Source organism: Excalfactoria chinensis, chromosome 2 (genome assembly GCF_039878825.1).
Source record: "Excalfactoria chinensis isolate bCotChi1 chromosome 2, bCotChi1.hap2, whole genome shotgun sequence".
Taxonomy (NCBI): Eukaryota; Metazoa; Chordata; class Aves; order Galliformes; family Phasianidae; genus Excalfactoria; species Excalfactoria chinensis.
Window position 1 is genome coordinate 69404743 of NC_092826.1, and position 14534 is coordinate 69419276.

A 14534-nucleotide genomic window follows, 5' to 3' on the forward strand; every position below is an offset into this window, starting at 1 on the left:
ATGCTGTTAAAGCACGTTGGTTCAAAAACCTCTTCTTTTTCTATCATGCTTTGTATGTTCTGTTATTTCAAAACCTGTTGTCCTCTATACAAAGTAATTAGTAGGTCACAAAGCTGCAGCAGCTTTGTTATGTCTTCCTTTGGTTCCCCAAAGAACCTGAAATACAAAAGAAACCTCGGGTGTACTAGAAGGTAGCATCAGCTGTCAAGGCATTTTATGGGAGAGGAGGCAGAGCTACAGAGTCAGTCCCATAAGCTTGTGATGCCAGTTCATCTGGAAAGAACAAATAATTCTCTAGAGTCTAGAGAAGTTGCTGGAAATACTGAAAACTGATACTGTACCTTATCTTTAAAATACAGACTTTTCTTTTTGCCTTTTTGTCCTAGTTGGTAAAATATCCTGTGGTGCAGACTACTCACTATAGCAATTCTTATAGCTTAATCTGTAGAAAAAGTGTTCATACAGATGCTGAAAGCATGTCTCTTATTTTTAGCCAAAGATCCTTCTTGAGAATTCTAAAAGGGGATAAGTGGGAGCACTTCTGGAAGGTAGTTTTAAGAAAGTAAAACTTACTCTTGTATTTTGGATGTGATTTCTGTCATGGTTTCCCCTGTACAGAGTATTCAATGCCATGACTTCTATTAGTTGAACTATGTGCTAATTAACTCGTCTGGAAAGACAGAGTGGCCAATAGTGAGCACCTCAGGAGGTCTATGGAATAAAAGGCAAGCAATTGATAATTTGCCAGAATACTCTCCCGGTCACCAGTAATTGGCAGTTTAGGGACTTCCTGATCTGGATGTGGTTTTTATGCACTCAGTAGCCCCAAATGGGTTTCTCTTCCATGACCTTGTCTCTATACTTCATACAGACTTGTGTTTCCAGTGCCCTTTGGCAGAGATACTTTGCTCAATTGTGCATTAAATGCAAGAGAACCCGTACATTGCATTGAAACTTGACTGCTTCTGACAAATTTCACTTGGTGTCCACCAGAATTGAAAGTTAACAATCTTTTCCACTTGTTACTGTATAAACTCAACCACATGGGTTCTCTGTTGTCCCTAAGTTAATAACATTTGCAAGTGTACAGAGCTCATAAGTTTACTAGTCCTTAAACAAATAGAATCATAGAATCATTTGAGTTGGAAGGGACACTTATAGGACATGTAGTCTGACTCCCCTGCAATGAACAGAGGCACTTAAAGCTAGATCAGGTTGTTCAGAATGTGGTGTAGCCTGACTTGAATGTCTCCAAGTGTGGGACATCCCTCTGTGCAACCTATTCTAGTGCCTCACCACCATTACTGTGAAAGAAAAAAATAACCACACAGAACTCTTTCCTTATATCCAATGCAAATCTCCCTTCTTTTAGTTTGAAACCATTTCTGCTTGTCCTATTACATCAGGTCCTGCTATAGGGCCTGTCCTCTTCTGTCTTACAGCTACCTTTAGATACTGAAAGGCTGCTCTCAGGTCTCCCTGAAGCCTTCTCATTTCCAAGCTGAGACAAGTAAACACCGAAACAAATGAAACCAGTAACAAAAAACAAGTTGACATCCAAATGAGACAATAAATACCCTTGCTCGGTTATTGTGTATCTAGTATCTCCTGTAATGAATCTGTGTACTTGCTAGTGATGATGCACATGAGGGAAAAATGCAGCTTCTAGTGATGTAAGAATGTTTAGCAGATATCTTTTGGAGTGAGGATTCTTATAGTTTGAGCTGTATTTCTCACTTGTATTTTTTTTTTAATTATTTATTTATTTGTTTATTTTTTGGAGTGGAGCCTATATGAATTGTTTTCAACTAGAAACGTGTGATGGAGATGTTATTCCAGTTGGAAGGCAAAACCATTTTGAATGATGATTGATTATAAAGATCTGACACTGAAACATTCCCAGAGGCTGGTTGTTAATGCAGTTGTCCCCCAGGCAACTGCATTTTTTTTTTTTTTCATCTGTTTCAGAGAGAATGAAACACTATGGAAGACTCATTTGGCAGAAAAGAGTTTTAGAAGATATCAAGAGAATTCTTAAGCATCTCTTATCTGAAGAAAAACATAAAAATCAATAACTAAGGAATGTCCCCAATAAAAATCAGCAAAGAGAAATGCCAACATTTAACTTTCACCAAGCGTTTCTGTTTAATTTATTTAGACTGATAAGATTTTATTTTATTTTATTTTACTTTATTGGTCAAGTCAGAAAAGTAAAATAATCAATTCAGTATTTAAGAATATGAGTACTGTAGTATATAGCTACTTTACTGCAAAGTGCTCAGCTTGCAGTCATTGCTTTTGGAGAGGCCTCTCCATCTCCACCAGAATAAAGAATTCTCTCTGAAGCTCTGAAATTAGACTGAAGCTACTAACACTCTCTTTAAATGGCAGAGCTCAGCTACTGAGAATATTAGCATCCTTTTGTGTCTCCTGACAAAAAATAAATAAATTACCATGGAGCCCTCACAATTTTTTTTTTAATTCCAGACTTCTGAATTGGGTGTCACAGAACATGTTGAAGGAGATCCCTGCAAGTTTGCTCTGTGGGTTGGAAGAACACCAACTTCAGACAACAAAATTGTTCTCAAGGTAATTTTAGTGTATATGCTTAGTGACTATATGTAGATATACTCAGTCTTGTAGTTGTCCTTGCTTGTTATAAAGACAACAAGTGGTGATTTCTGCTACTTTGAGAGGGACAGCTGCTGCTCTTCCTTTGTATAGAATCAGACATGATGTACATCTAACTAAAGTGACTTGACAGCAGAGGGGAATCTGTGTTGACCTAATGAAGGATTAAACAAACTTGCTTTTTGCAAATAGGAATAAATGTTTCAATCCACAGACTTTGGAGATCAAATCCACTAGTAGACTGGGCAGGTGATATCTTTTACTCTCAGGTCGCTGCTGCTTGTTGGTGATGGTTTGTTTCATGGCCCATGTTTTTATGGAGAAATAGAAATGGTATGAAAGATTTTAATGTTTTTGTGTGGTCTGAAAGTTTTTATAAATGTTTTTGCCTGTGGGTGGGAGTGTGTGCAATACCTTTAAATCCTGCATCACCAGAAGTTACAGACACCAGTAGAATTCCTTGCCTAGTTAGGATAACCACTAACCCCGTTTTTCATTTGGCTCTTGCATAACCTGGAATCTGCTGTTTCATTTTTAATGGCTGATTTGATTGATGTATTTTGTGGAGTGTGTCAACTGAAATTTTTCTGTTTTATCTCTTAGTTGTGTTGAGATGAGTAAAACGTTTATCTTCCCATTTACCAATTAACACACCTACAAATAAACTTGTTTCTTTTCAAGTATATTTCGGTGGTTACTCAATAATGTTGCTTTAAAATGACCACTTAAATTTACATGTTTTCCTAGTCAATTGCCAGCTAAGGAGAAGCTCACATTAGTTTCTTTATACAAGCACTTGATGAGTGCAGGAAGATAAGATTTAACATCACTGAATAATACAATTTTTTCAATCTGAAGTGAGCTTCCCACTGTAGAATGGTAAAAAGGATTATGTTTTCAAGGACACTACCTATGGTCACTGTAAATTGTTCCTGTTCTCTTCTGTTCTCTACTTTGAGTAAAGAGTATTTAGATAATCTTTACAGTATGCCAAGTTTTTCAATGGTTTTGTTGATTTTTTTTCATTCATTTTTGAAGGTAGAGTGCAGCACATGAATAATATAAGTAAATGTCATGAAAACACTAGATAAAAGATTTAACACTGTATTTGGTTTCTTTTCCTAAGTACTTTTGTTTGTAAAAGAAAAAGATCTTTTTCCTACCTATTAATTGCTCCGTCAATTTTTTACACTTTTACAATCATATTTTCATTTCCCCATTTATTAAATGTTTACAGTATACTAGAAGCCAATTCCTTCAGAAGTTAACAATTAAAAGAAGTAAGAGTTTACATATACTAGCTTATTTAGCTCTGCACCAATGCTTATATTCAATAATGTTTCAGTTGTAGGGTAGCAAAAATAAATTGGATTCAGTAATCATATTATGTATTGGGCAGCTGGATATCAAATACTCTATAGGGTTATCTCCAAAATACAGATAGTATATGGCAGTCAGTTACTGAAATGCAATTCCTAAATAATTTCTGCTTCCGTGTACATTTCAAAAGTGGGAAGAATGCTGCATAAATAGTGTTGTGGAAGAGTATGTGTGTCATAATGTAAGTTAACATAAGTCTTTTTGTGACAGAAGATTATTATATAAGTTAGGCCTAGTACATGGCATGAATTTAAAGAAACAAACAAACAAACCCCACAGTATTCAGGATGTTATTACTGGAGTTCCTGAAGTAAGTCAGTTCACCTTGTCTATCATGTGGTGCATACAAGGCTTCAGACTTCTTGGGCCTTTAAGTTATAAAAGAATCTGAATTGTAAATCAAATAGTTTTTTAACATCATTAGCAATGTTAACAAGCATAAATACTGATGGTTCAAAATACAGACAGCTATCTTGAATTTCCATTTTTCTGTTCAAGTTTTTTAGAATGATTTACATAATCTTTCTTTAAGTCTTTCATTTGGTATTCATTCATTAAAGATATATGTGGATTTCTCTCAGCTGCAATAGTCCATTCTGGTGTTTTTGTTTCCTTTACATATCAAAGGCATCCAGTATAGAGAATAAACAGGACTGGATTAAACACATCCGGGAAGTGATACAAGAAAGGACCATTCATCTGAAAGGAGCATTGAAAGAGCCAATCCACATCCCAAAAACAGCACCAACAACAAAACAGAAAGGAAGAAGGTAATTAATATTTTAAATAGTCAGAGATGTCTAAGTATGCCATTTCAACAGCACTGTTTCCTCTGTAGTGTTGAATTTCTAATATCTTTCAGTACATTGGACAAAACCAAGAGTCATTGTGGCCAGTTTTGTCATATAATTTCTGGTTTCCTGCAGCACTGCGTGTGTTGAGATTTCTGTTATGAACAGTCCCTGACTACTGTAGGTTTAGCCATTACAGGCAAGATTTGAATCAGCATAGCTGTACATTTTAGATTTTCACAGTTCTGTGTGTGTTTCTCATGCTCAGGTCCTTGGTATCCTTTGACAGAACTTAAAATTTGTGACTGAGCAGTCTGCTTTCTAGCTTTGGATTTGTTTCTTACAACTGTGTGCTATAGTCCTGGCTGGTTGGTTGTATTAAATTCCATGCAGTGTTGTCACTGAACAAAAGAATGCGTGTAGAAAAAATAGTTAAGTGTTGAATGCTTCATCTTTGCATCAGTTATTTTGCCTAGCTTGTATCTGTTGCCACAATATTTAGGTGTCCCTTGTATTGCGTAGGATCTAACATATTAAAACTCATTGCTAGAGTTGTAATGAAAACTGAATTGTTTGCAGAGATGGCGAGGACTTGGACAGTCAGGGAGATGGTAGCAGCCAACCTGATACTATTTCAATTGCCTCACGAACTTCACAGAACACACTTGACAGCGATAAGGTAAGTTTCTCAGGTGCTGCTCTGTTATGACAGCTAATGATTCATTCCTTGGTGTGAGTTAGCATCTGAAATTAGTACGTTAAGAATGGCAGAATGGAGGCATTTGATCTTTTACAAACAGCTGTATGCAATAAAGAAAGTGTATGGAATGTAGTGGGTGTAAGGGTGATTGTCTGCATCCAACAGGTTATTAAAGAAATTCAGTTTATTCCAAACTGAAACTGTTTTTCTCTTTTTCTTCTACCAGTTGTCCAAAGCATTGATGTAAAATTACGTTTTGTGTAAAATTATATTCTGCATAATTAATGCTGTGCATAGAATTTTTCGCGACGTCTGTATTAATCTTTTTGAAGTGATAGGATTAGAGGTAGTGGCCTCAAATTACACCAGGAGAAGTTCAGGTTGGATATTAGGAAAATTTCTTCTGAGAAGTCAGATGCTGGAATAGGCTGCCCATGGATTAGGAGAGGGTGTTTTCTGAAGCCCTCCACAGGTTTAGATGTGGTATTCAGGGACATAGTTTAGTAGGGAAGTACTGGTGGTAGGTGGACAGTTGGACTCTTGGAGGTCTTTTCCAACCTTTCTGATGCTGTGATTCTCTGAAAGCCTGCCATCTGTTTTATTGATTAACTTGATGCTGGTGATTTTCATGTGGTTACTTTTGTGAAGCAAAGATACTACCCAGTGTTCATGCATTAGGGAATTTTTACTTTCTGCTTGAGAGCTAATGAAAATCACCATATTAAGGAGGAGTAACACACCAATCCAAGAGTCATATGACACCAGTACTAGCGTTTCCTTTCCTCCATCTTTGTAGATTCTGGCTGAGTAGTCTCATAATGGTATCACATATAGAGCTTCTTGTAGGAAGAAGAAAGATAGGCATCAGAAGAGTAAAAAATCATATATGAAATGTGGTTTTTACTTCAGAGTTGAAAGATTTCTGGCAAATGAGAAGTGTTAAGACCTTGCATGGAGGTAGAGATAGCTAACTGAATAGGAAAGTGAACAAAAAGATAGAGACTGATTAGTAAATTACTTGAAAAGGCATTTACAGATCTTTGGCCTATTACTTCATTGGTAAAATTGTTCTAATGAGCCACTTGTACTACACAGATATAGAGAAACATTTTCACAATTCCCACGGCCATCTGAAAAAGAGTTTGTTTCCCTTATTTTTGCAAGCCACTTAAATTCTTTCTTGTAATATTCACTTGCAAAGAAGATGAGAGGAAAAAAAACAAAACAAAACAAAAAAAAAAAAAAAAGGGGGGGCATAAGTGCTTAGGGTTGCTCTTATATCTGTCAAAAATATCTTTTGTATTGACCTCGTATGTTTGTACTGAAGTCAGTTTGTAGTTTTGGTAGTTGTTTCTTCTATGGACATCTGTTGGAAAAATTGTTCCTTTGAGCAAGAGAAGAGTCTTTCAGTGACTCTTGATATTTTAATCCTTGTGTTCTTGCTTACCTATTTAGTGTTTTACACTAATGTACTATCTACATATTGACAAAAGGTTTAATTCATTTTTAGATGCGTTATTAAGATCCACATTTAGTTTTCTCCTCTGAACAGTCCCTGACTAGTGTAGATTTGGGATGATCTTTCGCACTCAAAGCCAAGACATGCTGTCTTTTATTTCTCCAATTGGTCAAGCGGTGTGAAAGATTTGGCTGGATCGTGCTTCAATTCCAGCTAAGGTGATGGAATCCATCTCAACCATTCACAACCATTGCCTCTCCTTAATTGTTTGTTGTGTACTGTTTAGAGGGAAATAGCATGGATTGTCTCCTATGGCCCTTCACAGCTGTATCTCAGGTATGATCCAAGAATAACTAAGAAAGTTGGCGATGTGAAATGCCTTCACAGTTATCTTCCAGTCTGGCATGAGGAAGAGACTTACCAACAACCTGTTCAACAGGATTTATGAGTTAAAAGGAGAAGGAATAGAAGGAAGAAGGAAAGGAGAAGGTTTTTAAATATTTTCCTGACAAATTAAGTTTTAAAGTTGGTTAGTGTAATTAGTTTTGTTTTTAAAGTATATATATTTGAGTTTTCACAGTAGCGTATAAAATTCTCGTTGGACTTTTCTTTTATAAGAATAGACCAAGTCAATACTGGAACTGGGCTATCTCTCAGAATTTACTTGTGCTACACCTTATATGTGTCCAAGAAAGAAATTTAGTCTGTTCATTCTTTTCAAGTGCGTGAATTAGAATAGCTTTGATTAGTTTTTCTAGTATGCATTTTGTTTTGTTAAACACATTAAGAGGAGAATTTTTAAAAATGTTAAAGAACAGCAAGAGGCAGAAGACCATGAAATAAGTAGAATATGTTGGCACTTGCTGAACTTGAGGTAGTCTTTCACTTCATACATTGAGAATTCATCATCTGTAGTCTGTTTGGGAGTTAAAATTGGCTATAGTTATTTCAGTAAGGAAGCTTAGTTTGTTTGAAAGCCTTGCAGAGATGAAACAAAACAGTTTTAGTGATTTTAGGTACTGTTGATGTGGTTTGTTAGTTTGAGCAGTGGAGCTTCCCAGTCAGATTGGGAGCAGATCTCAAGCTAGGCTGGTTTTCCCCATTTAGAAGCATTTGAAGTATCAGCTAATGTAGCATTAAGCAAGTGGTAAAAATGTTTAGCCTTATGCTATTGTTGAACATTCTTATGCATGAGAAAACACAATATCAAACACCTGATGCTTCTCACTAACCAGGTAAAACCTTTCTGTTTTATCTAATCATATGTACAAACTAGTTACTTTATTTAAAAAAAAAAAAAAAAAAAAAAAAAAAAAAAAAAAAAAAAAAAAAAAAAGTTTTGATTGGAAGAACTACTTGTTATACAGGGAGAAGAAATGAAAGGTGAAATCTTTTATTCAAAACAAAATACATTTTCTTTCCTCCTAGGACATTTGCTTAGAAAGAACTAAAATTCCTTAGCCTTGGAAGTGATTGAATATTGGGCAGATTAGCTTTTTTCTTTAAGTCCCATTTTGTGATTTAATTGGAAATGCTTTCACAGCAAAGTGAAAAGGAGGCTGAGGGGAGACCTTATCGCCCTCTTCCAGTACCTGAAAGGTGCATACAGTGAGAGTGGGGCAGGTCTCTTCTCACTGGTGACAAGTGACAGGATGAAGGGAAATGGCCTCAAGTTGCGCCAGGGCAAGTTTAGGTTGGATGTTAGGAAGAACTTCTTTACAGAAAGGGTAGTTAACTACTGGAATAGGCTTCCCAGGGAGGTGGTTGAATCACCATCCCTGGATGTGTTGTAAGACCCGTTTGGATGTGGTGCTCAGGGATATGATTTAGCAGAGGGTTTTTAGAGTTAGGGTACTGGTTAGGCTGTGGTTGAATCTGATGATCTTCAAAGTTTTTTCCAACCTGAGTAATTCTATGATTAGGTGCTGCATCCCGTTTTGAATACAGAATATTCTTAAATTACTGAGCAGATGGAAAAGTTACAGGAAAGCTGAAAGTCTGATTAGAGATCTACCCAACATAACTTGCAAGGTGAGATAATTAGCTGGGGCTGATAAGTATAAAGTAAAAAGGTAGAAGGAAGAACTTAAGGCCCTGAATTGCCTGAAAAGCAGAATTACAGAGCAGTCTTTTATACATATTTTCAGTGGGTGAGATGAGATTAAAGGGCTCTATTTTAATTGCAGTGACTTTTTTTGTGTCTATTGAAGTGTGAAGCTCTAGAGTAGCCTAGTTTTGAAGACTAGAGAATGTCCATAATTGGAAATCATGCAAAAATTTGGATAAATGTTAATCATAATTAATATAGCTGCAACTACTCATAATCTGGAGGAAGTAAAAGGAGTGGACTTAATGCTCTAAGATCCCTTTCCACCTTCTTTTTAATATTGTGGTGCATCTCTATATTGCAAATCAAGTTAAATACACCAGTTAGTTTGGTGTATTTTGATTGTAGCACCAACTATCCTGAAGTATTAGAACGTATGACACAGCCCAAACTAAAATGTACACTTCTTGAGAGGGAGATTCCTAATCCATCAAAATACCTTGGTTTTCCAAATTAGTGCTCTTACTGTACTCTTCTCAGTAGATATTTTGCCCTTCACCTTTCACAGTGTTCTTTCCATTCATGTTCTGTAGCTCTGTAGATGCCATTTTAGGTGGCTAATAAATAAAAGAGATGACACTTGGCCTTTTGTTCCACCTTTCAACTGTTTCCTAGCTTCAGATTTTGATCTGGTTTTAGCATCTTCTTTTGAACTTGATCCAATGCATAGGAAATGCGGAAGCTGAAGGAAGCAGTGTAGGTCTGATAGATCTCTTTGTGCTTGTGTTAACTGAGCTGGCAGAGATGTTAAATAATCCAAACTATTTCGATAGCTGAGAAGGTGATAGGCTTTTCTAAGTGGAGCCATCATACAGTATTATCCCAAGTAGCGGGAATCATGCTGGCTGCTCTGTGTGGTCGGTGGAGCAGTATTTTATTTTTAATGAATTGTCTTTCGCGCCCAGTTGGTAACACTTTCTACTGCTTTCTGCATGAATTTTTATTTCACTCGTGTGCTTCTTAATGCTTGGATACAGAAAACCCACTGAAGCAGCAGGAGACAACCAAGTTCTACCAGCTGAAAATGCAAAAATAAACTCCTGCCAGTAGAAAAATAAAAACAGACTTGTTTCTGAGCATACACCTCTCCTCAGTGTCAGAGACCAAGTTTGGGTCTGGTGAAAGAGAAGTACCTGGAGAAAGAAAGAACTGTGCTGGGGGAAAAAAGAAGACACCTGAGTTCTATTTTAAAAAGAAGTTATCGATTTTTCACACTTTAAATAATTAAGAAAACTTATTAGCTGCTCTCTTTCCTCCCACTTCTCCTTAGTGTAAAAGGACCATGCAGTAGTAAACTTAATAAGCAGTCTTTAAGTGAGGTAATTTATAAAGGCCTTTGTATTTGACAGAAGTCAGTCAGCAGTGAGGACGTGATATCTCTTGACTTCTGCAAAGCTGCGCTAAGAATCTGTGTATATAAGTCATGGGTTATGCCTTTTTTTTCCTCTCTACAATCAGCAGTGATTAAAAAGCCCCAGTGAGGTGAACATAGATGGTTAACATTAATTTCAGCAACAGCAAGACACTGTGTCCCATGATAAGCTGTTTAATTAAGCCTTACGCCTTTTTTAATCTGCTGTTCTATTTCTGTCTGGCTTTTGTTTCTCATCTAGACTCTGTCTCTCCAGTTTCCATGTTTCAGACATAGCCTCATTTATTTTTATCATGCATGATTAATTCAGTTTACATAAAGAGTTTCTTGAGAATGACGGATAAAGCCCTTGTTCAGCCTAAATTTTATTTAGGTGGTTTGCAACTCCTTTCTCTTCTGTGCAAATCAGTCTCCTCGTTTTGCTGTGCCTCTTTTCTCTTCCCTCCAGCTAACCTAGAGAGCCTTGCCAAAGCTGTCCAGCAACAGCTGTTGAGCAATGTACATAGTCCCAGACACTCCTTGCTGTCCAACTGCATTTAATCAGTGCAGAGGAGGAAACTGCTTTCAGAAAACATGTTATGGAAAGAAAATGAACAAAGAAACAAAGGGAAAAGCACTGTTTCATAGCCATTACAGCTGGGGAGGTGAAGAATGGTCGCTATCCCAAGAGAGGGTAAAGTTGATACGCAAGATTTTTATGTTTGTTCTTCAAGGTGATAACTTAAGTGTAGTCTGAGTTGAAGACACCATTGTATAGGTGTTCTAGACAGCAGCAAAGAAGTCCTGTGCTCAATTGCATCTAACAGTGTTAGAGTATTTGAAATCAGGGAAGAACTAACACTTGCACTTTGGGAATGTCTTGCATACTGCTTGCTCAAGTATGATAGAATGGGGAGTTTAAATGGAGTACTGATCAGCCAGGATGTCTCATTCCTGCACACTCTTAGTGAGATTTCTTTGGGTAACTTTATAGTTTCTGATATAGTTACTATCAATTTTTTTTTAAAGCATTCTTCTTCCTTTAGCTTAATACTGTAAAAAATGTAACTAATGAGCAAGTCTTTGGGTTTTTTTTGTTTTTTCCCTCCTAATTAAGGGAAGGAGAAGAAATAACATCTATATGGATGCCAAAAGGACATGACCTTTGCACAGCAAGCCAAGTATATTTCTATTTGCAGGGGAGTGAAGGGTCAAACAAGGAAGCAGAGAAGCAAATCTATGTTCATGTAGATATTTAGGAGAAAATACAGTGACTAGATGGAATTTCTGGAAAGTGTCTACTTCTTAATGTCTTGATGATTGCACCGGTGGAGGGATGCATATGAAATTCCCTGGGAAAAATTTGATCTCTAAAGTCATATTCTGTCAGCTTTTTCTTAGTCCCCATCAGCCATCCAGATGGTTTCAATTGTTCCTTAGTTTGTCTGAAGAAGGCTGTAACATAAATCAGTACCAGAAAACAAGGGAAAGCTCTTACTTTTTCCCCTTTGGCATAGTTTTGCATGGACTAAAAACTCATACAATATGGAGAACAAGAAGGAAGGGAAAAAGGAAGTTTTTAATGAGGGGGAAGGTAGCATTCGTTGAAAATATGGCTGTCATAATTTGGGTGCTGGGACTATCTAAAGAGATGTAGTAGCAACAACGTGATTAATTTTTAGCCTACATCAAAATGAGTGGAACTTGATTTACCATCTCTAAACAACACTTGTATAAAGATTTATTATTATTATTATTATTATTGTTATTATTGTCCTTGTTTGCCTCTGCATTCCCCCAAATAAAACTTTTTTCTGGTTGTGTGGGTGCAAGTAAGGATAGCCATTGAGTCTAACAGTTATGGGCCATGGGAAAGCTCTGGAGTTAAACTGCCTGCTAGGAGTTATATGTTGTTGTTGCAGGATTGACTAGGGAGGAGGTTGGAATTAGCTTTTTAGTTTTATTGGATTTTTGCTGTTTTAGTCATCTGCTTTAAAATTCTTTCTTGATAAGAAATAGTGTTATCCTAACAAATATTCCATCTGATGTTTTGATGCAAAGCAATGAAAAATTCATTAATGAAAACTAATAATTAACAATGCTGACTGTTTTCTTCTTCTCCTAAAGCTTCTGAAATGTAGCCAGCAGGTATTTAAGAACCTAAATGTAAAAGGCAACAGTAAAATGGCAGGATCATTCAGTTTGTGGGTAGAGCACATGCTTCTAAATTAGCTGTGACTGAACTCTCAGAGAGGGTTTGTTCAAATTGAGTGCTTCAGGATTACCTCCCTGAGCTGGAGGAGTTGACTAGCTTGGTCCAAACTACTGAATCTACAGAAAGCCGTACCTGCTGGGTCGTAATGGGAATGTGGCACTGAAGTACCCTGGGCTATGGAGGTATTCAGACACTAAAGTCTGAAGTAGCCTGGAACATTGTTGCTACGTGGAAGGAGAAGGCATTCCCAGGCTGTTTAGTTAAGTTGGATGAGTGTTCTGGCACTGAGCAATCTTGGGAACTTTGCAAAGTTTATATAATAATTTTCATTTCTGATCAAAGGAGACAAAACAAAGAGGAAACATAACCTCAGGGAAAAAGGAAAAAAGTTCTAATGAAGTGTTTTGGAAGTAGGGGGGAAACCCTTGCATGCTTTTAATTCAAGTTTGTATGGTTTAATTGGGGAATCGGCAAGAAGGCGGAAGTTGTAAGCTAATGTGGATTTTGTATCACGTAGTTATGTATTTGAGAATACTATGTGAAGAAGTTTATGCTGATTTTTGTATTCATGTATGGAGTACACTGTGTTATTTTGTGACCTGAGAAAGAACTGTAAATGGCATGGGAATGGGTTAGTAAGCTCATTTGAAACAGACCCCTCTGCCTTGGGTTTGCAAGATGATAAATCTCATAGTGATTGCATTTACTAATATCTGGCTTTTTGCTGTGAGTTATCAGCCATAAGACGTATTCTTAAGTGGCTGCTACTTCATCTTTGAGGGTAAGGAGCAGTCTAGCAAGAAAAACTGCTTGAATCCTCCACCCAACCCTGTCACAACTAGTGTTTCGAACATAGGAGAGACAAGCAGTTAAAAATCTGTACTAAAAGCATCATAACTGCTTGATTTTGAAATGATCTGTTCTTGATGTGGAAAGCCCCAGAAGCTTGCTATCTCATCCAAAATACAGACCCTGCCAGGAATCCTAAATAGGTAATGGTGCGTGACGGTTGGTCTGATAACGAGCGTTCATCTGGCTTCTTGTTCTTGTTTTCCCTCACAGTTGTCTGGTGGGTGCGAGCTGACAGTGGTAATCCATGATTTCACCGCCTGCAACAGTAATGAGCTGACAATCCGCCGTGGGCAGACTGTGGAGGTCCTGGAGCGACCCCATGACAAACCTGACTGGTGTCTGGTTCGAACTACAGATCGGTCCCCAGCTGCAGAAGGCCTGGTCCCCTGTGGGTCCCTCTGCATTGCTCACTCTCGCAGTAGTATGGAGATGGAGGGGATCTTTAACCACAAAGGTAAGAAACAATGGAAATTAAGTCTTGCTGTCAGCAGCATGAGTTTTGGGTAATAGCGTGTACTTGATAAATGGGCACTTCAATGTTCTTATTCTGTTTTGATTTCTAATTTTTAGTTAGAAAAAACATAGTTTTTAGGATCCTACAGCCATGCTATCGATTCCGTGGTAAACAGCAGTTGTCTTTGTTAAGTGAAAATGTGACAGAAGACGGAAGAGATTTAGGCAAATTATGTTTTGGTAAACAAAATTGCATATCCTATTAGATCAAGCTTCGATACTAAGAAAATCTATACCTATCATCTGTTGAAAGTGTGACAAAAACATCCTGCATATAATACCAGTAGTTCCTGAGAAATCCTGCAGTAAGAAGTCATGATACAATCAGGCTCAGTTGCGGAAGAGCTAAATACGCACACCCATGTGCCCTGGCATTGGAAAGAGCTGTCAAAACTTCTGTATTTTACTTAACTAAGTTATCCAGGCTAACAGAGACAAAATTATTGTTTCGGTGCTGCTGGACTATGAAATCTTAATTTGCTTTTGTTTTGAATGGACGAATGAGCCCCTGAAGGGTGCAGTAAAAATCTGATCA

At 37.2% G+C, this 14534-nt stretch overlaps 1 protein-coding gene across 2 annotated transcripts in view; it reads left to right on the top strand.

Annotated features, from left to right (window-relative positions):
* The window catches only part of TRIO (trio Rho guanine nucleotide exchange factor), a 224951-nt gene that overhangs the window by 146946 nt on the left and 63471 nt on the right, over window positions 1–14534 (top strand). For both annotated transcript variants that reach the window (XR_011902859.1, XM_072329481.1), the window contains exons 31-34: window positions 2488–2589; window positions 4639–4781; window positions 5382–5481; window positions 13697–13940. Coding sequence is in view for 1 of the 2 variants with exons in the window: in XM_072329481.1 (XP_072185582.1) it covers window positions 2488–2589; window positions 4639–4781; window positions 5382–5481; window positions 13697–13940 (589 nt within the window). In the remaining variant the exon portion in view is untranslated. The remainder of the gene's footprint in view (window positions 1–2487; window positions 2590–4638; window positions 4782–5381; window positions 5482–13696; window positions 13941–14534) is intronic.